The following is a 27,523-nucleotide window of genomic DNA, read 5'->3' on the forward strand; positions in this document are numbered from 1 at the left end:
AAGCACTACCTGTGCTACCTGTGCTCGGCTTTGTTTGGTTTCCTTGTCCACATCAGGGAAGATGGAGTACTCAGCAAGATTCCTTTTAAGTCACAGAATGTCTTGAAACCCTGAGGCCTGATCAGTCAAAGACTGTCGGCGCTAGCAAGTCTAGCTCACCGTCTCAGGTCATAGAACACCTGGATCGAGAGGCATGAGAACATGCCTCAGTTTAGGAACCTTAATGTCCAGCATCAGAACTCAATCTAGGTATGTGCCCTAACTGGGAATCGAACCTGAGACCTTTCCGTGTGCAGGACAATTCTCTAACCTACTGAGCCCCACCAGCCAGGGCCCATGAAGCCATCTTAACTAATTTCATGGTAGTAAAATGGAGATAATACCTATTTTGCAGGCATTGTGAGAAATAAATGTTATTTAATATTTGGCACATAGTATGCACACAAAATTTACTCTACTTGTTGAATAGGATCTGCTCTACTTTGAAATTACTTTTAGAGCTATTCTTGCTGTATAATAAGCCAGGAGTTTAGATAATGGTGAACACCTGCTTCTGGGATTTGACTCTTCCCTCCTCCTTAGGATTCCTTGTGTTCTAATCCCCTCAGCAAGTTGCTAGGTTACCACTTAAAGGGACATGGTACATTTATATTCTCTGAATCCTGAGCAACTGAAGATTTGCTAGCATTTGCTGTGAAACTCCCTCAAAATATGACTTGAGTCAAAATGTCAAATGTGGTTTGAAAACAATAGAAGTAAATAATTCCCCCCAAACATATTTCTTTTGGTGTGCTTGTCACATACATTAATCTATGTATTTCATGGCAAGGGCAGACCCTTCTCTTTTAGAATACCTAACATTTGTTGGAAATTATCATCCATCAATGTAAGTTTACCCATTAGTCAAGCAATCACTATTTTCTAGAACCTATAAGCCTTTGGGCTTTGGGGGGTTGAGGGGCACATTCCTGTGATTACAGAAAAAGTGACTGAACTTTTTTCTCAAACTCTATTTTTGAATTATCAGTATCTTCTCAATTCCTTAAGGTTTAATAATATTTTCCACCTTCCATATGTAAAGAACAATTTCAATGACTTTTGCTAGTTGCTACCTCAGATTTCTGAATTGTTAAACACTCTTGGTGTTTTTTGTTTTTCTTTTTCCTCTCCTAAATAGCTGACATAGATCTGCTGAGATCATAATCCTATGGTTAAATCCTCTTGAGAAGTGTAACTGGAACATTAGTTATCTTCTGTTGATCTTAGGTTAGATGCCAACCTTGTTTGCTCTGGTTACTATTTCGTTGCATTCACTGTTAACATTTTTGGTACAATATGATTTAATATGATTTGTTAAATATTCTAGGAATGCATATTTTTCTCACTATATCCCTTTTTATTTCAAAATTGTATATACTTTGAACATGTAAATGGGATTTCATTTTAGAGGCAACAGGTATTTTCAGTTTAAAATAACTTTTTCTAGAATGAAGTATCATTTTATAATATGCTTTCAAATGTGTCAGTTTCATAAGTTTGTGTTTGTATAGACTAGCACTCAATAGAATTATAATGTAAGTTACATATGTAAATTTTCCAGTGGCTTTATTTAAAAAGTAGACAGAAGTAGGTGAAATTAGTTTTTATAATAATTTAATTTAATCCAAAATATCATTTCCACATCTTCCAGTGTTTTACATTCAATGTGTATTTTACACTTAGAGGACATCTCAGTGCGGTGTAAAACTTTCATTGGGAGTACTTGACTTGATCTGGGTTTAGAGGCCATAAATGTTTTAGGTGAAAAATAAATTTATATGCTCAAGTTATTTCAAATAAGCTTTCTAATAACTGACTTGACTATCAGTATTTAAGTTTAAATGAATTAAAGTTAAATAAAATAAAAAATTCAGTTACTCTCCCATACTGGCCAAGTGCTCAGTAGTTGCGTGCCGTTAGTGACTACCACATTCAACAGTGTGGTTGCAGTTTTCCGACAGTAAGGCAGGCTCCACTATGTTGCCATTGACGGGGTTATGCTTTTGTTATAAAAGTAAAAATATATCAGTTTTTTTTAAAAAAATTCATTTATTTTTAGAGAGAGGGGAGGGGATGAAGAAAGAAAGGGAGAGAAATGGCTCTTGGCTGCCTCTCAGAGGAGCTCTCATTGGGCACTGAACCCGCAGCCCAGGCATGTGCCCTGACCAGGAATTGAATCGTTGACCTTGCGCTTTGTGGGACGATGCCCAACCTACTGAGCCACACTGGTCAGGGCAAAAAACTTCAGTTTTATCTTCATTCTAGTGTCCCATGCTATTTTTGACCAACGCCCTTAGGGCACTTCACCATTCCCTAGGCACTTCCGTGCTGACAGATTATTGGTTCCGTGTTTTCATTTGCTCTGCTACAGTCCTGGAACTTGCCAGGGGTCCTAGCCTAGCACTACAAGTTGTCTCCTGAGATATTAAATGGAAGTGGTTGGAGAAGAGGAAAATTCTACAGGCTCACAGTGGAATTGATGCAGTGTGGATTCAGAGGCTCCAATATTGGATGTTTGGCAATTTGCTAGTAGTCAAGGAGGACCATGCCCCGCGTCTTGTTTTTATATTGAAGAAAGCGTGGGCAAGGTGGTTCTTTCTTGGGCAGCTGGACAGGTTTAGCTTATACCTGCAAATCTCTGGTTTGACTTGCCAGGGAAGAGATAGTCTAGGGTTGCCAGGTTTTTCAAGAGAAGCCTAGAAATCAAGATTGTTGTATGAATTGTTCAATTTTAAAAGGTTGATAACTAATTCAATTTTACATGTAAAACACCACGAGGAATGAACAAACCATGTCCTTAGGCTGGATTTGGCCTGTGGGTCACTAATTTATGTCTGGTCAAGCATATACTAGTAATCAGCATTATTGGTCACAGAACATTGACACAGAACATGAATTTGAGTTAAAATTGCCAGCAGTCATGGTTGCTTTGTATCATCCCACCCTGCCTTTTTTTTTTTTTTTTTTTAATTTTTTTTAACAAGGTTACTTTATTTTATTTTATTTATCTGTTCTTAGAGACAGGGGAAAGGAGAAAGAGAGGGAGAGCAATGTCAATGTGCAGTTGCCTCTCATGTGCCCCCAACTGGGGATCTGGCATGCAACCTAGTTATGTGCCCTGACTGGGAATCAAACCAGCAACAGTAGGTTTGCAGGCTGATGCTCAATCTACTATGCCACAGCAGCCAGGGCTCCACCCTGCCTTTCTTGTGCTCCCCTTTTGGAACATGTTCAGTGTATCTGAGTTGGGTTATAGTTAGTAGGTATGGATTAAAAGGAGGTGGTCACTGCTTACTAAATACTTACATACTGTGAGAATCAGGTTCTGCCACTGAGTGGAGTGATAAGTACATTTTTCTTCTATATTAGGAGAAGTAGGAGAAAGAGTATTAATAGCATTTTTATTTTTTTATTTGCTGTATAAAATATAATTTATTATGTATGATACTATGTACTAATAGCTATTTTACTATGTATTTTCTCTTTTACTATATAAACATTTTTATTATGTATCAACTATTTTAAAAGCTTTTCATGTATTAACTGACAGAGTGTTTTCGTATGAAAATACTTACCCTATGATGTAAGTATCTTTGTTATCAGCTCCATTTGAAAGGTGAGGAAATTGAGCATAGAAAAATGAAGGAACTTATTCAAGATGACAGCCAGAAGGTAGTAGAACCAGGATTTTAACCCTGAAAATTTGGTTCCGGAGACATACTCTTTCTCTTACGATTTCCCATCTCCGTCAGTCCCCACGTAATCATGCTGTGTTTCCACACACTTGACTGATCACTTTCCCTGTGACCCGGTTCTGCAAGGCAAGCGCTGCAGAACAGACCCAGAATCGGAGCAGTCCTGGCCTCCTGCAGTTGATGTTTTAGCTTTTTATGAGTGCAAAAGTGGAGATGTCAGTGATCACAGTTATCGTAATGAAAAGACCTAACATTTTTTCATTTTTCTAAGTTTTAAGAATAATACAATGAACACATGTATACTCTCTCTATAGATTCACCAATTATTAACATGTTGTCGCATTTGTTTCCCTTTCTTCCCCTTCCCATTTGAGGATTAGTTCAAATGCTTAGTATCTCCTAAGAACAAGGGTGATATGCAGTCCTTTTTAAACATTGTTCTGTAGAATTCTTAGCTAACTTTTTCAGGCTATATGTAGTGCTGCATAGAAAGAGATTGAGTTTATTTTATTTTTTTATTTTTTATTTTTATTTTTTTTTACTTTGGTCTCAGAAAGAGATTGAGTTTAATGGGCCAGAGTAAGTGTTAGTCCTTGGGGATATGTAGAAATCTCACATGATGACAGACTTTCCTCTTAGAAGGGGTCACAGACCCAGAATGCATGCAGGTGCCAGGCAGGAAATGGGAATGAGCGAACCAGGCTGGTGGGGGCTCTGCCGAACTGAACTGGACAGGGTGGACGTTCTTGCGCTTCTTCAGCTGACTCTTGCCATGCCAGAGAGCGGGCGAGCAAGCGGGGGCCTGCGGTTTACAAGAGAAACCCAGAAATCTAGACTTTTATACAAATTCGTCGAGTTTCAAAAGGGTAGCAGTTAATTCAATTTTACTTGTAAAGCAAATGAAGAATGAATAAACCATGTCTGCAGGTTGGTTTTGACCCTCAGGTCACCAGTTTATAACCTCTGGTCTAAGATATTCTGATGCCCAGAATTGTTGCCCACAGAGTGCTATCTAGAAAAGGGTTTTTTTTTTTTTTTTAAGTATATTTTATTGATTATGCTGTTACAGTTGTCCCAGTTTCCTCCCTTTGCTCCCCTCCACACAACAACCCCTACCCTCTATCAGCCCTTTCCCCTAAAGCAACCCCCACCACCCCCTACCACACACACAAACCTAATTCCTGTCCATGGGTCGTGCATAGAAGTTCTTTGGCTTCTCCATTTCCTATACTATCCTTAACATCCCCCTGCCTATTTTTTACCTACCAATTATGCACCATTTCCCCATTTCTCCCCGTTCCCCCTCTCAGCTGATAGTCTTCCATATGATCACCATACGTATGATTCTATTCCTATTCTGATTGTTTACTTAGTTCATTTATTTGTTTTTTTAGATTTAGTTGTTGATAGTTGTGAATTTGTTGCTTTTTTTTTTTTTTTTTTTTCTTAAGTTTATTCCTAGGTACTTTATTTTTCTTGTTGCTATGGTAAATGGGATTTTTCTTTTAGTTTCTATCTCTGAGATTTTATTGTTGGTGTACAGAAATGCCTTCGATTTCTGAATATTGACTTTGTACCCTGCTATTTTGCCAAATTCACTTATTAGGTCGAGTAGTTTTTTTGTGGAGTCTAAAGGATTTTCTATGTACACTATCATGTCATCTGCAAATAGTGACAGTTTTACTTCCTCTTTTCCAATTTTTTAATGTTCATGGTTTTGATCTTCTTTTTCTTAAATAAGTCCCTCTAACATTTCATATATTAATGGCTTGATGATGATGAACTCCTTTAGCTTTACCTCGTCTGAGAAGCACTTTCTCTGCCCTTCCATTCTAAATGATAGCTTTGCTGGATAGAGTAGTCTTGGTTGTAGGTCCTTGTTTGTCATCACTTTGAATACTACTTAGAGCAGGAGTTCTTAACCCTTTTGGTGCAATGGATCCTAATGAGTCTCTTTTCAGAAGTTTAAAAAATATTTTATTTGTTTATTTTAGAGGGAGGGGAAGGTAGGGAGAAGAAGAGGGAAAGAAACATCAGTTGGTTGCCTCTCACATATGCCCCAGCTGGGGACCAGGCCTGCAACCCAGTCATGTGACCTGACCGGGAATTGAACCAGTTACCTTTAGCTTTGCAGGACAATGTCTAGCCAACACTGAGCCACACCAGCCACAGCTCAGAATGTTTTATAAGTGTATAAAAAAATTATATATGACTACAAAGAAAATCCCTTGTACTAAAATATTATCAAGATATTTTTAAAAATCCAAATTCTGATATATATGCCTTCTTATTAGTGCATTAAATTACAATCTAATGGTAGGTCTGCTAACTTCTGTAAATTTTAAATACTGTGAGGATACGTGATATTTTGAGATAACTATAAAATAATATTAAAATACCTGATCTCTATTGGTGGCAGGGTCGCAGGCACTGCTAATAATACTCTGCTTTGATGCCTACTTTCCCAACTGAAGGTAATGTTAAATTTCAACTAGAAATTGGTGCAAACAAAGATGTCATTCTCCTCCCCCATACATGTTTAGTAACCCCCAACAAATTTCAGTTTAAGAACTCTTGGTCCAAAATAGTCTGCAGCCTCTACTTTTAGTAGCATAAGGATAGCAGTATAATGTTATCAAGTTTAATTAAGCAAGCCACCCTCTTACGGTTTATTTCTGTCTCTCCAGTTAACTCTGGTTAACTGAACTTGATTCTGTTTTTCTCTAGAACATTATCATTTGTCTTACAAGATTGTGCGAACAGACAGCCGCCTGGTACGCAGCATTCTGACAGCCCATGGATTTCATGAAGTAAGCTCATTTTGACTCCTTCACCTGATCTCTCCAAAAGCTGAAAATCCTAGCCACCTGACTGTCAGTTATTACCACCAGCTCTAGGAAGTACATGAGACTAATGCTCAGTGGTGATGCAGAATTCGCATGGAATTTCTGAGTGGATTTTCCATTTTCTCCTTGCAATACATGGAAAACATTTCCATAATTTAAAAAAAGATTTTTTTCTTGCTATGCTTTTAGTCTTAGGCTAGAGGCAGAGTTGCTTATAAGGAATTGTTTGTTACCCAATTAAATTTCCTTGATTGCAAGCAATAGAAACAGACCCTTAACTTAAGCCAAAACGGATTTGTAGGAGAAGCATGCACCAGATGGCTAACAGGATCAGGAGCAAAACGGAAAAGGCAGGCCTTTTGAAGGAGAGACACAGGACAGCTCCAGGGATCTGGGACAAGACTCTTCAGGACCGTCTCCTTTAGGCACTCAGTGGAAGTGACTACTCCATTCGTCGTCCTTGTGTCTTTCTTAGTTCAAGAATCACATTCTGGAGATAGAATGACTAGTCCAGCTTGGGTCATGGATTCACTCCTTGGGGGAAGGGAGGGACAGGTGATTGGCAGGTCCTTTAAAACTAGTTATTCCCAAAGAAAATTGGGAAAATTTGGGGGCTGATATCAAAAGAGACAGGAAAAGTGCTGAACAGTCTTCCACTGTAGGTGTTTTGAGACAGTTGCTAAAGGTCTGGTTACTTGCTCCTTATCCTAGGTTGAGGTCTGAAGTAGGTACTTTGAAGTTCTGGTATTGGTTTATATCCTGTCTTATTGCCGTTTTATCTCCAGGGTTTAATGTGGCACCTGCCTCATCATCGGCAAAGAGTACATAATTGTTGAAGGAAAGGACAAATGAATTCTTATACATGAATGAGTGAATGAATTCTAAGTTGGTTTGCTACTTTAAGTTTTTACTTCTTTTTTTTATTTTTATTTTATTTTATTTATTTATTTTTTTGGTTTTTCAATTACAGTTGTCCCATTTTCCCCCAAGTTTTTACTTCTTGTCAATACTTTATACCCAGCATCTGCAGGAACAAAAGGACCCTGTAAAGGGAGTTCTGGGGTTGGGCCCTCTTCTCATACACTGATATGCAAGAATATTAAAAGACATTGTGGACTTCCATAGAAGGATTAATTTATTCTAATTTTTGTGTCTGGGATTTGCCCAGCTCTTCTGTACTTTAAATGTGATTATCCCCATTTTTGTGTTCTCCGCTCCTATCTTGCTAGGCTCACATACTAACTTGGCCACTCCTATGAGTTCTCTGGATGAGAAGTCTCTATGACCTTTTCCTCCATGGTTCTTCCTGGAGAGGGGTTATCTCTGATGTCTTTTTATCTTGTCTTTTTATCTGCCCTCAGGTTCACCCAAGCAGCACTGACTATAACCTAATGTGGACAGGATCCCACCTGAAACCCTTCTTACTTCGTACCCTCTCTGAAGCACAAAAGGTTAATCACTTTCCCAGGTAATTCTCTTGTAGCTACTTTGTTCCGTTTAAAGGTAACTAGCATTATCATAGATTTAAAGGTAAAACCTAAAACCATACAACTTCTAGAAGAAAGCATAGGAGAAAATCTTTATGACCTTGGATTAGGTAAAGATTTCTTAGATGAAACAATATAAGTATAATCCATAAGAGAAAAAAATTGATAAATTGGACTTCAGCAAAATTTAAAATGTCTGTTCTTTGAAAAGGCCAGCCAGAGACTGGCCGAGAAAATATCTGTAAAACACGTATCTCATAAATAAAGACTTTATATCTAGAATATATAATGAACTGTCAGGACACAATAATGAATAACCCTCTTTCTCAAAATGGGCAAAATATTTGAACAGACACTTCACCACAGAAGATATACAGATGTGAAAAGATGCATGTGAAAAGATGTTCAGTATCAATAGTCATTAGTGGAATGCAAATTAAAACCACACGAGGTTCTCTTGCACACTAGAGCATTAGAAGGACTGAAGACAAACAAAACCCACACATGCCAAGTACTGGTCAGGATGCAGTACAGCTGGAACACTAAAATTTTGCTGGTGGGAAATGCAAAATGGTACAGCCACTTTGGATAAGAATTTGGCAGTTTCTTATAAAATTAAAGATATACTTATGTGGTGGTTTTAAAATGTGTCCATGAGTTCCTTGACATTGCCTTAAGAGGACTGAGCTTAGTTTCTCTGTTTTTGAATGTGGGCTGGACTTAGTGACTGACTTCTAAGGAATAGAATGTGGCCAAAGTGACTGTGTGTCACTTTTGAGACCGGGTCATAAAAGATGTTGTAGCTCCTTTTTTGCTCACTCTTGGATCCCTTGATCTGGGCAAAATAAGTTGTCATGTCAGGAAGGCACTCAGTTAGCCTCATGGAGAAATTGACATGGAGAGAGCGGAAGCTTCCTGCCCCACAGCCAGCCCCCTGCAGGTGAGCCATCTGCAAAGCAGGTCCTCCCGACCCAGGCAGGCCTGACCACTGCAGCCCCAGCCAACATCTTGCCAGTAACCTCACGAGGGACCCCCAAGACAAAACAACCTAGCTCTGCCACTCCCACATTTCTGACTCACAGAAGCCGTGTGAGATAGATGTTTGTTTATTTTTCTTTAGCTGCTATGTTCGGGGGTAATTTATTAGGCAACAATAGATTACTACTTACTAAACCATCTTATTAAACCCAGCAATCCCACTTCTAGAGATGTGAAAATGTATATTCACACTAAAACTTATGTTCATATAAAAACCTGTACGCAAATGCTTGTAGTGACTTTATTCATAATCTTCAAAAACTGAAAACAGCTCATATCTCCTTAATCTGGTACTGGATTAACGAACTGTGGTAACCTAAACAGTGGATCACTACTGAGCCATAAAAAGGAACGAAATACTGATACATGCAACCACAAGGATAAATTTCAGCTGTGTGTGTTGCATTCACTCTCAGAAGGATACACACCATCTGGTTTCCTTTACTTGACTTTCTGGAAAAGGCACAATTATAGGGACAGAAAAGAGGTGAATGTTTGCCGGACCTGGTGGTAGTTGGAAGGGTTGACTGCAAAGGGACTGGAGGGAACTTTTTGGGATATTGGAACTGTTCTATGTTTTGATTGTGGCGGTGGGTCCATAATTGTATGTGTTTATTCAAACTCATAGAATTATATACTAAAAAAGGGCAAATTTTACTGTATATAAATTAATGCCTTAACAAATAAATCTAACCAAAGAAATCCATTTCATGAAGATGATTAATAAATCTTTGGGATTGACAAAGTGATAGATTTCAGATCTTCCACTATCCTCAAGTAACCGCTCTAGAACTGTGAACTAGGAACTCCTAGAATGTGATTACACTGGAAAACCTCTGGATCAGAGTTGACTGAAGTGGAAATACTGTTATGATGTTCAGGTCATATGAACTAACCCGGAAGGACCGACTGTACAAAAATGTCATTCGAATGCAGCATACGCATGGGTTCAAAGCTTTCCACATCCTCCCTCAGACCTTCCTGCTGCCCGCCGAGTACGCGGAATTCTGCAGTAAGTGCTTAGACTGTTGGGGTCTGTCCCCAGCAACTGAACTGGGGGGCCGATGTACCTCAAGGGCTGCTGCAAGTCAATAACCAATCAGGGCTTTTCAAATTCTTGAAAAAATGATATTTCTTTAGTAAAACAGCTGCAGAGATAACTTTGAAACTATTTTTATTCTGACTGTACCTGCATGTTTATTCTTAGTAAGACTTGTCAGTATCATTTATGTACAGACACATGGGTGTCATATAAATGTGCTCTTGTCTTGTACAAAAATCTCTTCTTCATTGACAAGAGTTAGTGCAAATATTGGGATGTGTATACTTCTGCATATAAACTACATATGCACCCTTTTTGTGTGTCTCTTTTCCTCTTGCTATTTAGGAAATACTCCCATCACCTTGATTTCTAGATTTGTGTGACTTGTATTTTGGGGGGTAAAGTATCATGCCTCTTTTGGTGTTTGGAGGTACCATTTAGTCTCACTGTTTTCCCTTGGCGTTCAGACTAATTGAAAAAATATACATGAAAGCCAAATAGGGATCCAAATGTCAGCTGTGTTGCTGATAAAACTAGATAGGGGCACATGGCCTGCATCCAGGTGTTGGTGGGCTTCTTATTTCTTTTGCCTTGAAGTGAACTTACCTCCCAAGGTCTAAGCAGAGGAGATGGGCTATTTCAGGCTTTCCTTCATTGGGCAGAGCCTGACTCAGCAGGCTTAGCGCACAGATCCGGTGTGAGGCAGGTCATCTGTAAATAGTAACAACACGAATGGCTACTGCTTCATGAACGTTTCCTTTCTGTTAGGCCCTCTTCTAAGTGGTGCCTCTCCTCTGAGGTAGGCATATTATTCTTCCCACTTTCACAGATGAGGAGTAAGGTGCAGAGAGGTAAAGGAACTTCCCATAAGTTGGGCAGCTTGCAGACCCAGCAGCGTGGCGTCAGAGGCCGTGCCCAGCACCACTGTGCATTATGGCTGAAGGCGCTAGGCTGTGTGGGCACATGACCACTGCCCAGTGTCACCAGGGAGAGAAGTGTCTGTGAGGAGGATCTGGGACAGACAGACAGACAGTTTTCCAAGAGAGAGACTATTGCTATCTTAGCATAGAGGAAACATGGAGAGGGGAAGAGAAAGGTCTCTCTAGACTTCCTGACTTTTAATACTTTTAACCAGTTGGACTTCAGAAGCCAGTCCAGTCACCCAGTGGAGTGTTCATCCTCTGGGACTTATGTCATCAGAATCTGCCTTGGCGAGGGCATTTCACTCATGGGACTTGGTGCTCCCATTGGGAGCACAGGTTGACAGCTCAGTGTTTGCCCACAGAGGACTCGGTAATGGGTCAGAATAGAGTATCAATTAGATGATGTAAGTTAACTTCAAAGCTGCAGAGCACTCCAAGTTGAAAATTTTTAGTTAAGAATTTTTGTTATGTGACTTCAGCCAACTTACTTAATAACTCTGTATTTTAGCTTTCTCTTATGTAAAAAGAGACTGTTACCGGTACTGTCCTTACAGTATTGTTGGGATGTTTAAGTTGGCTGCTACATGGAAAGCACTTGGAATAGTGCTTTATAGTTGCTTAATAAATGCTTGATATTATGTATTTCCTATTTCAAGTTATGTCGTGCGTGATACATCGCTACATAATAAAAGTTAAAAATTATGTCATAAAACAACATGATAGCATAAAAATGCTTCAGCTAACATGTTGGCAGCATAAAAGGGCTCCCAGTAGGAACTCCTCGTCTTGTTGGAATTTCTCTGCTGAGAAATTAAAGTCCAGAATAATTCCCTGTGAAAGACTAAAGGAATCTAAGTTAAAAGTTCCCTGTCTCCTCTTTGTCTCCTCTTTGCTGTTGCTGATTCTGCTGTTCTTCCCCACCCTTGGAGGCAGGCTGAGTGCTAGGGAAGCTCACTCAGATGACTGGATAGAGTTAGGCTTCCTCCATCCATCCACGCCTGACCAGTCTTAGTAGAATTGCTTCTTCAGCACTTATTCAAACTTTAATGTGTTTTGTTTTTTAACTAAAATGAATTCAAAAGGTCAATAGAACACATAGCATTAACACAGCTTCAACCCAAAGCCACCACATTTAGCCCCAGGTCAGTTATTACAGGCAAATAGTGTTCCTCAGTCCCCAAAACAAATGACTCCTTGAGTTGCTACACAAAGATCCCCACAGGGTCTTACTGTGTTTGTGGAAGAGGGAAAGGACAGGGAGGATGTAGTAAAGAGGATCTTCTTGGTTTCAGTCTTGCCGGAATGCCAGTCATTCTTTGCCAGTTGTCCAGAGTTTGTGACCTCTAAACTTGCAGCCACTGGGGAGAAATCCAACATCATTAGGTAAATTGTGTTGTTAAATTAACATAATAGGGAGAAACCCATATATTCATGCCACTCCCTCTTTCAAAGAGACATTTCTCTTCTTCATAAAGTGTAATTTAAGTTCCCTTCTTTTCCTATAATGTGGAAATTTTGTGTTCTCCATAAATCGTGTGTTTCTGACCCTCCAGTGCTTACCTGAGTGTGTGCAATAGAAGATTTTTGAGAAGGAAGGGGAGATGAACAGGCTGGCCTTTACTAAAAAACAAAACAAAACAAAACAAAACAAAACTGCATGAAGTGAATTAGAGGGAGCAGGGGGAAGAAACGCAGTGGTCACTGTGAAGGTTATTGAGTAATCCAGATAAGAAGTGCAGCTGGATTGAATTGGTAGCCAGAGTGGAAAGAGTGATAGAACACGTAAGGATTAGTAAGTGGCTGTGAGTGGTGAAGCAGGCGTCAAAGGTATCTCCCAAGGTGTGAGTCCGAGAAGCTGGGAGGGTCACTAAGTCTTTGTCCAGAGAGGGTAACAGGGGATGGAAAGGAGTGTTCCAGGGGAAGACTATTAAATTTTGGACCAGGTTTGGATTTGACGTGCCTACAGACATCCACATCGTGATGTTTTGCAGGCAGTTGTAAAATTTTGATTTTGTTTCATCCTTTCATTCAAGAGGGGAAATAGTGAAACAAATACGTAGTATTCACTGTAATTTTGCTGTCTTCTTCTCTTTTTCTCCACCTCCCTCTTTTTGTCTCTCTTCCTCTCTCCTCCTCCCCCTCATCCTCCCGCCCTTCCTCTTTTGATCTCTGTATCTGTCCTTGTTTAATTTTTAAGGCTAGTCCAAAAATATAGGTTATTTTAGCTGCTGTCCTCCACTTAGAAATTTGGAAAATTCTTTGGGTAACTGAGTAGATAACCGTTGTTGACATTTAAGTTGATGAACTCATGTCCCTTCTTTCTCTTTGTTTCTCTCTCCCTCTTTCAATCTCCCAATATTTTGAGCAGACTCATATTCAAAGGATCGCGGCCCTTGGATAGTAAAACCAGTGGCCTCTTCTAGGGGGCGGGGCGTCTACCTGATCAACAATGTAAGTATCCGACACAACCTCTCCACTTTGTTTTTCCCTGTTTCACCCTTTGTGCCAGCCACTAATATGGGTTCTTTTCATTAAGAGCAGGTGTTCCCTTCTGAAATCTGCATTCAGAAGTGTGAGTTGAGGGTAGGTGTGCGTTGTCTGTTGGCTGTAACTTTCTTCCATAACAACGGTTACTCTGTTCACTTGATCGAGTTTTGCGGGGAGGGCAGCCTTTGGTGTCAGCAGAGGTATCTTCTCCGCTTCCAGCATACCATCATGTTAATTCCTCAGCACTAAGCATTAATTAGCAGCATAAGCATTTAGTTTTCATTGTGAGCAGAGCTGTGGGATCCGGCCTTCAAGTTCATCAAAGAAAGTCATCCAGATCTGCCTGGCATCCTTGTTGCACCTTCCTCTCTTCCTCCCTCTCAGCCTCCTCCTCTTCCTCATCATCCTCTTATTTTGTTTCAAAAGTCATCAGTATCTTAATACTTGGCAAAATCCTCATTAAAAGTTGTTTTTAAACTCAAATACATGTATGGAATAAACAGAATAAAATCCTAACTGTAGTCTCACACCCTAGATTTACAATCGTAGTTAGTAACCTAACAGGATGGGGTTATGTTTCTCCTTGTCTCAGCTTTGCATTGTGTTTGCTGATCCCCAGTTTGGTATATATTGTGCTGATGTCACCTGCTACCCTCCCTTCCACCTTCGACCTCTAAGTTGGATTACTTTTTATTATTTTTATATTTTAAAGGTTTTTAACATTTACATTCCCTTCAATAATTATGATTCAGTTTCTCTGCTTTATCTGTAAGTTGAGTAAAAATTTAATAGAAACTTTATTGCATGGGATTCTGAAATTTAACCAGCATTTCTGTCTGTATCTTTTTTAAAAAATCCTTTAAATATATTTTCTAGAAGAAAATAGTTTTACAAAGTCTTTTTTTTTATTATTGTTTTTCTGTTACAGTTGGCCCACTTTTTCCCCCATTGTTCCCCCCACGTCCCACAGTCAGTCCCCACCCTGGAGTCCATGTGCACGGGTCATTCATACTAGTTCCTTGATGGGTCATTTTTAAATTCTTTCTTTGGTCAGCCATTTTCACATAGAAACTAATATTCCTTAGTTCAGGGAAAGTTATCCTCTTTATTTTGTCTTAGTTTCTGCTTTTAGAACTCCTTGTTGAGGCAGTCTGGGTCTTTCCTTCATGTCAGCTTTTCTCTCATTTTAAATTCTCTCTTTCCACTTTCTTTATCTTCTGGATCACCCGATGGAGCTCCACCTGTTTATTTATTCCATTTACTGTATTTCTGTAGTGGCTTTCATTGTTTGCAGAAACTCTTATCTTCTGATTTGCTTTCTTCTTAATAGCCTGTTGTTGCTTAATGGATGCAGTTTGCCTGTTGGTCTTTCTGAAGATAACCAGTTGAAAGTTTTTAAAAGTTCTCCCCTGTTTTGTGAGTTTTCTTGGGACTGTCTTTTCTTTCTGTTGGGTTTTTTCAATTCCAGTGACCTTAGGTGTGCTGAGTCACATTTATGGACAGAAGACTAGATGGATTGAAATTGACAGCTGGCCTGAGTTCCCCCTACTGTTGTGTAGGACAGACTCCCTAATAGCTGCTCCCTGGACAGAAGGCTGTCCGAGTTTTGTGCCAGGTCAAAGCGTGTTGACTATCAGGCTGCACCTTAGGTGGACGAGAGTGAGGAGGAGCAGGGCAGACCTGTCGTGAAGACAGAGGACGATTTGGTGATTTCTCTTCGATTCAGGGCGGCCTTGCCTCTCTCTTCCCCTTCATGTCTGTCGGGGGATAGCATCGCCTCAACTTCCACTCTTTCAGATCCCTGCACTTATCCAAGATGTCCTCCCTAGTGTCCCCGTTAGACATTACCCTGAGGGCAAACCCGCTGGCTTCCGTCTTCCAGCTGCTGCATGTTAATTACTTGCCTGACTCTTGTTCATTGAGCCAGTGCTGCTCTTGTTTGGTCACTACTGGCTTGAAACTTCTCAGAGGCCCCCTTGGGAAGATCACTCACCTCAGATTCTGGACAGGGGCTTCCTCTGCTCTCTTTTCTCAGCCTAATCCCATCTGCTTTCTCACTTTCAGGATCTCCTTCAACTTTTGGTCTGTTGTTGGCTCCTTGAATGGCTTTCTAGCCTTGTTATCATTTCATTCTCTCAAAAAGTATCTTCTTTGTCCATCCAGTGGGACTCTGGAAGGTGGGGGATGGGTAGATTTGTGTGTGCGGTCAGTACTCCATTTTAAATCCCCCCCATTCTCTTTCCACATGATCTGAGCTATTTCCTATACATGCAGAGACTCACTTTCTGAGGGGTCTTTCACAGTGAAAACTATTATAAACACTGATGGCCAGACCTTTTGTGCTGGGGACATGGAGGATATGGTTCTGAAAGAGCAAGGATTGTAGTCCCAGGCCGAGACTACAAGTCCTGTAACCTGGCCCTGAGGCACTCTGGAGGCCCTTTACCCAGTCTCTCGTGACAGAAGGCCCAGGTCAGATGCCTCGGAGCTCTCTTTTCTTGTCTCTGTTCTGACCTTCGCGTGAAGGCTCCCGTCCAACAGCTTTTCCTTCAGCTCCATGCCAGCAGCTCCAGCGTTGTTTGAATCTCGTAGATGGCACTAGTTTGGGTTTGGGTTTTAGCTGCCAAATGGAATTGCTATTGAAAGTCAATGGTGGTACAAGTTTGCTTTTTATTTTCTTAGACATGAGTCAAGATGAATAGGATCTATTCCCAGCTCATCTGGGACTTCTTTTTTCTTTTGGAATGCTCTCTTGCTGCCCTAGTGATTTGTTATTTTAAAACCAACATCATAAAGAATAGAAAAGTTAAACTTTCCTTGGTGGGGCTGAGAACCTCATGCCCTGACTCTTCCCTGGGTGCTGAGTCTCATGCAGGGGGTGACAAGTCTTTAGAGAATGCATTTGGCAGACTGTCCTCCCTCCTACCTCTCCCTGGGCTGAATCCCTGGAGACCCCCTGCATAGATCAAAGTACTTGGCTGGACCCTTGGCCCTCCTTTGGAATGAGTCTGATTCTTTGAGGTATTTGGTGGAGGTGCCAGACAGAAGCCTGGGAAGATGCCAGCAGGCACCAGGGGAGCTGGCAACATGTGGACATAATGGGAAAATATTCCCATTTCACTCCAAAACTGGAATTTTATTACCTTTTACCCAGACCTAAGAACCACATAGTTAATGCTCTCCTCTCTCCTTACACACAAGGCCTAACCATCCCCTCTTTTCCATACCTGGATCCTTTCCCATGGAATATGTGACCCATTAGCCAACTGGATGAAGTAACTCTTTCCAAGGCTGCTGCCTGCTTTCCTTTTAGATTTCAGGGGGTAGGGAGGGAGTGCTCCAGCGGAGGGTCTGTGAGCAGAACTAATGTGAGTGGGTGAGGGATGTTGTGGGGGTGGAGTTAGGTGTGAGGGCCAAATGAAAACATCATTCCCTGTCTTCCTGCTGCAGTGAGAGGGCCTCTTATTAAACATTCCCAATGATAGTCATAACCTTTTGGAAAATATCTGCAAATAGCAACTTTTACCATTACGAGAACAGGGTAAAGGATAGGAAAAGCATTACTTTTATGTAATATTGGAGAGAGAAGTGTGAGCTCCTACAGATGGAAGCATCTTGGCCGATTGGCTAACATAGCCTTTTAATAATGCGCTCTTTAACTCTAGAAATACATTGTAAAGGATCAGAGTTGTGTTTGATCCAGCTCCTTCAGTAACCATGACTAAATGCCCTATTTTCCCAATTTAGTGTATTCAAATTGAGGAGAGGAAAGAGCTGGTGTTTTCTCATTAGGGCAGGAATTTGATTATAGAAGTCAGATTTAGTCATTCTCCTCTCACACATTATTCATAGTAAATACAATATTAATATTTCCCTGAGATTTGAAAGTATCAGAAGTATATTTAAGGCACTCTATGCACTCTTATACTTGTGAATGTAATTCTGTACAGCTCTCTTGTTTCTGTTTGTTAATTACGTTGTTTTCTTATGTGCTCTCTATTTTTTCTCATTGTTCAACAATATTTAGTGAGTACCTGCTGTTTGCTAGGTGCTGCCAACTGCTTAAAACCTCTAGAGGAATAGGGAATGTCTCCCGATTCTTATGGACCTTCATGCGGCTCAGTGCACTGCTGAGCAGAATGGCATGTGGCGCGCAGAGATGAACGCCGCAGAGTTATGGGACTTCATACATAGAACCACATACGTACTTTTGAATGTGCAATGATAATAGCTACCAGTATTTCTTGAGCATATACTATGTGTCTGCAATGGTGCCTTGCAAATAGAATCTCATTTAGTTTTTATAAGAACCTTATGAGGTAATTAACTATTATTTCCTCAGTAAGTGGTAGAGTCAAGATTGTAATTCAGGTCTGATTCCAGAGCATACACTCTTAACCAGTGTACCATTCTACCGTACGTTATGACTTAACAGATACCATGAGCTCTAACCTTAAAGTCCAATTAGAAAAATGGATGTTTCCAACTTTCCCAACAATTCAGATTTGCATTCTTGGGAGGGGAATTTGAACTTGGAGTTGGAATCATTTTAACTGAGTGAATTGGGGATGGATGAAAAGGAAACAGCCGTGAAGATAGGGAAAAGCTCTCAGTAGTTGCTTATCATTATATAGCGGCACACAAAGAAACTACCCAAACCATTCTTTTCTTCTCTGAGCTTACAATTTAATTCCTAACGCAGGTAAAAATGAGAGGTACAGATCCCTGAACAAATAACGCAAGAGATTGTGTTATGCATCACTCAAAGGACAAATATGTGTGATGAAAAAGGAATGAGAGGAAGAGGCCATGGGCATTAGATGTGTCGTGGAGTGGCCATTACTCAGTGTATTCTCTGGTTCAGAGGAAAGTCGAATAGTGATACAGCTATTGTCGCCTATAGGTGTTGCTCACTTGGAAGGGAGAGCTACAATTGTTTAATGTTGGTTTGGGAACACAAGCCTGTAGCATGCTGCTTTGAACTGTGTGATTGTATCAATTCTTACTAAGCTGACTCAATGCAAATAGTACTGCTTGTGAGAAACTGATCAAGAAATGTGAGGGAGTCAGGAAATGGTATGACTGAGCCCAGAAGTATGAATCAGTACCGATGTCATGGTGTCCACATGATGCATCATTGTGAAGGTTGTGTTCTGAGTTTGAGATAGCAAGCGTGGGAAATGAGGGGGGGAATCTCGTTGTCCTGACTCTGGAGTTGCTCACCGTGGTTGTATATATGTGAGGTGTCGCAAAATTCTCCCTATTTTATGATAACTGTAGTATTTGGGATAGAAAATGCATTATTATAAAGAAAAACTTTTGAATTTGGGGGACAATTATTTTTAGTTCGGAACTTTGGAGAAAGATGTGCCTCGTGCTTGGGAGTTAAGCCTCTGTGGCAGACTGCCTGGGTTCAAGTGCTGCTCTCTATCACTTACTGGTTGTATGACTTGAAGCAGGTTCCTCTCCCGCTCTGACTCTCCTCATCTCTAATATTTGGGTAGTGATGTACCGACCTTATGGGTTAGGTGAGGATTAAATGAAATAATACTTGTGAAGAATTAGAACAACACATAGCAACTGTTCAAAACATTTATTAAATTTTATATTTTGCTGCAGATGTTAATAGTTATTTCTGTTGCTACTACTATAGCTGTCATCATCACAGTTATTATTATAGCCACTTCTCTTTTGGAGTTCTCTGTCCTATTATGGATTGTGGTGACTTCCAGCTGACTTCTGTCCTAACCTAATCTCACACAGAGCTGTTCTATTTCAGATATCGTAATCTTACTATTTACTTAATGCTCCACAATAATTTCCTGCTTCCCACCATGTTCAACCTAAACTCCCCTTGCTAGGGTTCAGATCCTTTTGCCAATGGAGTCCCTCCCTCCTAATTGTCTGACCATATCTTTCATTGTACCTTAGTTCAGTCCCTTAGCCCCAGGTCAGTGAATCTGCCCAGTCTCTTTCTGCTGGGTTTGTGCAGGCCATCTTCCCCTGGTGGCCTCCTTCCTCTCCACCATGTGCTCGCCAGCTTTCAGCGCTCCCTTCTGCACCTGCTCTTCCAGGACCAGCCTCCCCTAACTGGTCCCACCTAACTGGTCTGCTCTTCCACCTCACACCCTCACATCTTCTACTTGCAGATATGCTGCTTTGTGTTCTTTTTAAGTTATGTATTTTGCCGTCCCTTTACCTAAACATTAAACTCTTTAGGAGTAGGGATTAGGCTCTGAGGGCAGGGATTATATCTATTTACTGTATTCCCCAGTGCCTTATACAGTATCCATCCATGCTCATAATTATTTATTGTAAAAGCAACTCTTTTCTCATGGAGAAAAATCTAAAATATCTAGTTCCATCTTTACATACATCAAGTACCATTGAGTGAATCAATGAAACATCCATCCCATTTCACAGGGGAAAGATCTGTAAATTCTCTAAGCAACTTGATGAAAGCCTTCATTTAAGAGTAATGGTAGTATTTTAAAATATGCATCATTCTTTACATTTGGCAGAAAGCAAGTTTTTTATTAAGGAGCTTATATTTTCTTGGCATGTAACTACTTAATATCACGTATATAAATCTCTAAAGCTGTTTAGGCTTTATTTATTATGTGAGAGATGCTGTGTAAACTTATTTTCCCCCCCCATTGTAATTGGATACGTTCAGTGGTTATGGAAGTGGCGTGTCAGGCAGCCAATTGAATATATGGGTAGCTTGGAGGAAAACTCTTCTTAGAGTTTCAGTTTTCTGCATTACCATTTCTAAAAGATGAAGAACTTTGTTTTCGTATTGTAAGTTAGGGTCCCTTTGCATTTCTGTCCTTTCATTCTTTTTCTTTACTTAATAGCCAAACCAGATTTCCCTGGAAGAGAACATCCTGGTCTCCCGTTACATTAACAACCCCCTGCTCATAGATGGTGAGTTGTGATTAGGCCCTTGACTAGATTGGGTTTAGATCTCACTAAATATTTTTTGTTTTGTTTGTTCATTTATTGGATTTATTGGGGGTGACATAGGTTAATAAAGTTATATAGGTTTCAGATGTACAGTTTTATAATACATGCTCTGTATATTGCATTGTGTGTTCACCACCCCAAGTCGAGTCTCCTTTCATCATTTATCCCCATTATACCCGCTTTTACCTCCCCTCACCCCCTTTCTCTCTGGTAATCACCATATGATATCTTACTTAATTTTCAACATTCTCATAGTCTTTGCTAGTAAGTCTTTGTTAAGCTAATGTGAAATTCTTTGGCAGCTGTGGCTTTAGAGCTGAGACCAGCTTCTTACCTACCTCATGGTATTATTTTGAAGATGAAAGGAGGTGATTTTTTAAAAAGTGCTTTATGGGTTATATAATAACAACTATATATGAAAACTGTATAGTACATATATATACAGATTCTTTCATTATATGTATATGTATATGAAATGTATAATTATTATTTACTCTCAAAAGCAAGGTGTGTGGGCATTATGTATTTTGTGGGGAGAGGGGGGCTATCCTTTCTTTCATGTTTCTTTGTTACATTGTCCTGTTCATTCCGTAACAGAAAACAGATGAACTTAGTTTTTCCTGTGAATTAAAATTTTTTTTCTAGATTTCAAGTTTGATGTGCGCCTCTATGTGCTTGTGACTTCCTATGATCCTCTTGTCATCTATCTCTATGAAGAAGGATTGGCTAGGTAAGAGACATTGGAGGGAGGGTGTTTATTAGAGTGGACCCATTAAAGAGTGTGTTAAAATCAGGCTTTTTTAAAATGTTAAGTTCAACTCAGGAAAATAGAGTGTACCAGATGGTCTTCAGGTTTACCTTACTGTCTCACTTGCATATAAGTACACATGTATGTACAAGCATGTGTGTGTAAACACATAACTTTCCCAGCAGCAATCCTGGATCACATTGTATTCTCAGGCAGTGGCAGCTGTGAAGATCCTAGGGTATTAATACAGTTTGTCACTGTTCTTCAGAAGTGATCTAGGAAAAATGAAGAATCCCACATTTATCTGTTATATACCAGACATTTATTTTAATGCTCACAACTATCAGCAGTTAATGCATTTTTACAGTTGTGGAAACTGAGGGTTAGAGAGGTAAGGGAACTTGAAATCACTTTCCTGAGATATCCCCCCTGGTTGGTAGTGGAACCAGAGTTTGAATTCATGGATCCGAGTCCAGAGCTCAAGGCCAGAGCTGTTTCCTGCCCTCTTGTATTTAGGAGGCATTAGCTGCTTTTTTCTTTTTCACCTGCAAGTAATAAACTTTATCTTGGTTGTATTATTCGGTTTTCTTGAAGTCTTTTTTTTAGGTTTTATGATAATGTGACTTATAAAATTAAGTTCAGGTTATAATAATTTGAAGTTTTGTTTCCCATAACTAGATAATTTTAGAGGTGGCAGTGTTTTTATAGACCCTTTAAAATGTTTAAAATAAGTACACGCCCATGGCCAGGTGTCTCTGTTGGTTAGCGCGCTGTCCCCATACATCAAGGTTGCAGTTCAATCTCTGGTCAGGGCACATACAAGCATCAACCAATAAATGCATAAATGAATGGAACAACAAATAAATTGACATTTCTCCCTCTCCCCCCATCTCTTTTTCTCTAAAATCTGTCAATAAGTACTTTTTAAAATAAGCACATAACTTTGCTTTGCCTATGTTCTTCCCCCCATAAAACTAATCCATAAAACTTATCTACCTATCTATATAGGGGTGGGCAAAAGTAGGTTTACAGTTCATATGCAAGAAGACATGCAGATTATGATTATTACAGTAGCTTTATTAACTCAAAAGAATAAACTAGGTTTATGGTTGCTTTTATGGAAAATAATATAATTAATTAATAATAATACAAAAATAACTCTGTTTTGTGTACTCACAACTGTAAACCTTTTACCCTACCCTGTGTGTGTGTATGTTTTTACCAACTAGCTTTCTCTGAAGTTCCTTTCATGAGTAGTGATTTTGTGAAACATAGCAGTTTAGAAGGTAGTTTGTAATCTGTGAGTAATTGTAACAAGCTAAAAAGCTTGGTCTGTATGTGTTTTATTTTTTTAAATGCACTTCAAAAACAGAAAATACAATGAAGTTTGCCTATTTAGGTATAGGTGCTTTGGCAATATTATAGTACTCTGACAACTGTTATTTTAGTATGGTGTTTTAATTATTTCATATTCTTAAATTTTTTTTTTAATTTTATTTTTTGGTTTTTCAATTACAGTTGTCCCATTTTCCCCCCATTGCTCCCCCCTCCCAGCCCATCCCCTCTCCCACAATCATGTCCCTCCCCTTTGTCCATGTCCATGAGTCATTCATACACGTTCCTTGACTAGACCCTTCCCTTACTTATCCCCCTTCTCTCCCTCCCCCCTCCCCCCTACTGACTACTATTCTAGTCTAAATTCTTAAATTTTTTGATGCATCCTGTGACTACAATCTGAAGGTAAGAGCAGGCTGACCAGATTCTGGTTGAGCTGTTTCTCCCCTTCACCTCTAGGTGGCAGCGATGCCATTTATAAACCCTGTCATATTCTTAACTAAGATTTATGAGTTTGAGCCCTAGGAACATTGGAAGCTACTGAAGCTCCTTAGTTCTGGCCTCTTGTTCCTTGAGAATTGTCTATTGAAATCAGAAAGCGTCTGGAAGCTTTGGCTAGAAATAAATGATAAAGATTTATTCAAGGGTCTTAGAGTTTGCAAACTGGAAACACAGCTAGGCAAAAACCTAGAAGTGTTCCAAAGAAGAAAGAAAAGTTAAAAGTTCTTAGAGTAAAAAGTACATTCTTAGAAATGATCAGCCCTGCATTTTTTTGTCCTAGAATTGGTCCAGGATGGTTATCTGTCAGATGTCGGGTGGCCTGGATGATGGATGCCAGGTGGTCTAGAAGATGGAAGGCAGGAGGTCTGGCCACATCCAGTGATCTGGATGATGGATATCAGGTGGTCTGGATACATGAGCCATTCTGGGTGTTAATCAGAGGGTTATCTGGAGGTCTGGTGTATGTCCAGATGTATATGAGGGCATTGGGGCAGAACTGGAAAGTTCAAAAAGTTTAATTTCCCAGGCTAGTTAGGACAAGAATAGAATTCTTCCTCATGCCTCAACCTTCATAATATTAATAATTTAGCAGCTTGGTTAAAGTGACTTCATTTTATATATATTATCTAGAACAAAAGGTAAAATATATCCTTTACTTTTACTCAGTTGTATGAGGTGCTGAAGGTTTTCAATCTTGTAATTTGAGATACATGTATCTGAACTTTCTCTCTTGTGTATCATGAGCTTTTTTTCCTCCTCCTACCTCCCCTCACCTCCATCTCAGCTTGTCTTCCGTTCCCTTCACGGGAGCAGTTCTGTCCTGCCACAAGCTGGACATCTTGAATATGGAAAAGACCTCAAGGTTACAAGAATATCATACCAACATGTTTTGCATGTTATTTCAAAGACATTTTACCTGTAATATTAATAGCCCTCTCTGTTGGTAAAATATGGCATAGTTTTAAGACCTCAATGAGAATTGAGAGCAATACCAATGTTTATTATGGAATCTACTACGGATAGGTGCTTCAGCTGCTCGGTATGTGTCAGAAGTCAGACTCCACTGAATGAAGTGACTTCCTTGCCTCCAGTGGAAAGTGAGTATATATACAGGGGCGGGCAAAAGTAGTCTTACAATTGTGAGTCTGCGACACAGTTTATTCTTGTATTATTTATTCGTATTACAACTGTAAACCTCCCTTTGCCCACCCCTGTATGTTTTAAAAGGCATGCTTTTTCTCAGAATAATTTGCAGAACAGCTTTTTGAAAAACTCAGGCCAAATTGAACCAAGAAATAAGAATTTTCAGGGTTTTGTCTAGTTTATTTGAAAGTATAGGTGAATATAAGAGGTTGGCAGAAGGACAGTACATGATGACAGGCTCTTAGCCAGAGTCCTGTGAGGGCACATTGCTGTACGTAGCAACTTCCATGCGCCTGTGTTCCTGTGTCTTAACTCACGGTACATCTTGGCATTCATCTGCTTCTTTTTAATCCTCAGGATCTGCTCGACTATGTCATTACACTCAGCGATAGCCTACAGCGTCTCCAGATCTACAGCCTCTAGTAATCTTGGGTCACATATGTTTTATGTAGACATTACTAAAGATAATCAGTTTGCGATGAGATCACTAAGCCATTTTACTTCGAGGCTCAACAGGAAAACTATCTTTCCTAAAGAGACAAAACGGGCAGCAAATATAATTGGTTTCCTTCTTTAGAAAAGAATAGCCTTATCCCATATCACTTTTGTGTTGGGTCTCAAAGCTTAGGTTGACAGAAAGAGGAAGTTCATTTCTCAAGGTAGTTTGTGAAGTACGTATTTTGCATAAATTTTTTACCTTCTTAAACGTACTGAAGAAAAATACTAAATAGTTTGTGTCTATATTAATAATTTCAGTTGCTCTTGTTGTTTCATTAACGTAGAAAGTAGGAAAACTCATTATTTTCTTATACATGGGCAAAATGTTGAGATATTTAAAGAAGTTGTCTTTCTGGCATTTGGGTCCAGCATTTTGCCCCAGAGATCCACGCTGCTTTTGAGTTTCACCTGTAAGTTGCCGGTTTGCACCAGCAGGGGACACTCACTTTCCAGAGAGCGGTGACCATCTCTACCAAAATGGTGTCGATTCTTGTTCCTCTCAGAGATGGGATCCAAAAAGACTGTCCTGGATTTTACAGTTTCAGGTGGGTCTAATATGTGGTCTAAACAATATGACAGGCCTTTTTTGAGTCTAAGCTAATAGCCAAATTTTCACTGAAACAGGAAAAATAAAAAGATTAAAAAAAAATTAAAACAAAATGGAGTTGAAAACCAAAAGTGTTGTCAGCGACCCAAAGATAGGTAGCACTAGCAACTGAGTGCAGTGAAGGTGCCCCTCGGGGAACTGGGAGAGACCCGCCCACACTCTGGGAGCAGGAGGAGAGGGCACTGAGGAGCCCTCCGTGGGGGCTGGCCCAGCCGTGTTACTCAGTGGAAACTCAGAAAAGACCCCAAGCATTTGTAATGCCTTTCCCTCCCTCCCCACCCCCAGTTCCTTCTTCAGTAGCCTTCCTTGCTAATTAACACTGGCTCCGCAGGGATATTTACCTTTTCTCTGCTGGATTCCTGTGGTTTTGAAAGAATTCAGGTACTTGCTGGTTGCCAAGGAATTCATATTACCTCACAGGCTGAACACTGTCCAGGATCTGCCACAGCAGCAAGGCGGGGAAGAGACACCAGCGAGGGGGAGAAAGCCCTCTCCAGGGCTCATTGTCGCCCTCCCTGGCAGGCCCTCGCTGTTTGTGAAGTTTGAGTCATTTCTGGCTCTGAAATCGGGGGATCAGGCTGGTAATCCCCTCCCAGACGGCTCCGTAGGGCGCTGCCGAGTCACTGCGGCACTTGGCAGCCTGCGGGCTGCAGCTGGTTGACAGCAGATCAGAGAGCTCGTGGGCCTCTTGTTCTCTTCCATGAGATTTTTCTGGGTCAGGCGAGGATGAAACCCAGTGGCTCCTGGCAGGGCTGCCTGAGGTGCTGTCTCTTCATCCCCCAGGCTTTTTTGGCTCTGCATGGCTACACCTGCTGCGGGTTAACTCATATGCGGGGGTCTCCTCGGGGCTGGCCTCCTCTCTTCGTTGTACATTTGTAGTGAATATTTGTAAGAATATGTAACTCTCAGAGTGGGGGTGGTTAACTCTCCTACATCTAGGCTGTCCATGGTCTCATGTTAGAAGAACAACATCGACTTGGAATGGGGAAGAGAGTTTAAAAGATCTCACTCTGCTTTCCTTTCCGTGATGGTTCCCTATTGGTCAAGTTCCTGAAACGAGTGTAACTCAGGTGCAGTTTCAGTCAGTGCCTGTCAGCTACCTGCTACGTGTCTGACATTGAAATCCTTCCTTCACACAGACACTCGAGAGCTTTGGACAAACTGGTACCATTGTCTGGGTTCTCTTTGAGAAACATTGGAAAGCAAAAGAGAAATGTAGCTTTTGATTTAAGAATTTATTGTCAGGATTAAGATATTGTCAGAATAAAGGTAATCCTTATGTATTTCAGTGTGATTAAAAAAAAAGGTGGGGGGAGATATATATACTCCTCTATTCATAGGTAGTACGCTGCAACATAGTATCCAGTTTCAGATTTGGCAAAGAAAGTAGAGTCCCTCTTGCCCCTTTTTGCTTAAAGGTCAAGGCTATAAAATTCTGTCCTGAGAGCTTTCCCTAAATTTTGATTTCATTAAGAGGGAGGTTCAAGACTTAATTCATCATGTAAATTTCAGTATGTGTTAGGATAAGCATTTGCAAATTTGGTCCTGGGATACCTAGTAGAGAATTACCCTTTTTAGGTGGTTTTTAATAAAGAAATTGGGTTGAAGCTTTTTGACCTAAATAGTGATATTTGATACATGAAGGTCAAAATCATGAGGCACAAACCTAAATCCTCTCAAGGACATTCACTGGAAAAGTTGGCCAGGTGGAGACTGGAGAACTGGAGATTACATGTCCCACCTAAGGGACACTTATTATTCACTGCCAACAGCTCATTGGTATGTGGTGGTGCTATAGTCTGAATGTTTGTGTTTTACCTGCCTTTGAGTTGGCTCTGACTCTTGCTGACCCTATGAATGAGTGACATCCACAATGTCCTCTACTCAACAGCATTCTCAGTTCCTGTAGATTCCTGCCTATGGCTTCTTTCATGGAGTCAATCCGGCTCATGTTTAGTCTTGCTCTTTTCTTGCTGCCTTCTATTTCCCCCCAGTATTATTTTTTTTCCCAAAGACCCCTGCCTTCTCATGATGTGCCCAGAGTAGGACAGCTTCAGTTTTGCCATTTTTGCCTCCAGCAAGGTTTCAGACTTAATTTGCTCCAGGGCCCGCTTGTTTGTCTTTCTGGCGGTGGGGGTATCCATAGAGCTCTCCATGTTTCAAATGAG

The 27,523-nt window shown here is 40.3% G+C and overlaps 1 protein-coding gene and 1 long non-coding RNA gene across 12 annotated transcripts in view; one reads left to right on the top strand and one right to left on the bottom strand.

The window, feature by feature from the left end:
• The window catches only part of TTLL5 (tubulin tyrosine ligase like 5), a 257,546-nt gene that overhangs the window by 12,142 nt on the left and 217,881 nt on the right, over window positions 1-27,523 (top strand). For all 11 annotated transcript variants that reach the window (XR_016509864.1, XM_090271203.1, XM_090271204.1 and 8 more), the window contains exons 4-9: window positions 6,462-6,544; window positions 7,942-8,048; window positions 9,987-10,117; window positions 13,439-13,521; window positions 20,415-20,484; window positions 21,169-21,253. Coding sequence is in view for 10 of the 11 variants with exons in the window: in XM_090271203.1 (XP_090127329.1) it covers window positions 6,462-6,544; window positions 7,942-8,048; window positions 9,987-10,117; window positions 13,439-13,521; window positions 20,415-20,484; window positions 21,169-21,253 (559 nt within the window). In the remaining variant the exon portion in view is untranslated. The remainder of the gene's footprint in view (window positions 1-6,461; window positions 6,545-7,941; window positions 8,049-9,986; window positions 10,118-13,438; window positions 13,522-20,414; window positions 20,485-21,168; window positions 21,254-27,523) is intronic.
• LOC150017073 (uncharacterized) lies at window positions 21,371-25,969 on the bottom strand. Its single transcript, XR_016510091.1, has 3 exons — window positions 25,697-25,969; window positions 25,195-25,363; window positions 21,371-21,546 (listed from the first exon to the last, which is right to left on the bottom strand). It is a non-coding gene; the product is annotated as an uncharacterized LOC150017073 (long non-coding RNA).

Source organism: Furipterus horrens, unplaced genomic scaffold (genome assembly GCF_987537825.1).
Source record: "Furipterus horrens unplaced genomic scaffold, mFurHor1.1.pri manual_scaffold_3, whole genome shotgun sequence".
Classification (NCBI taxonomy): Eukaryota; Metazoa; Chordata; class Mammalia; order Chiroptera; family Furipteridae; genus Furipterus; species Furipterus horrens.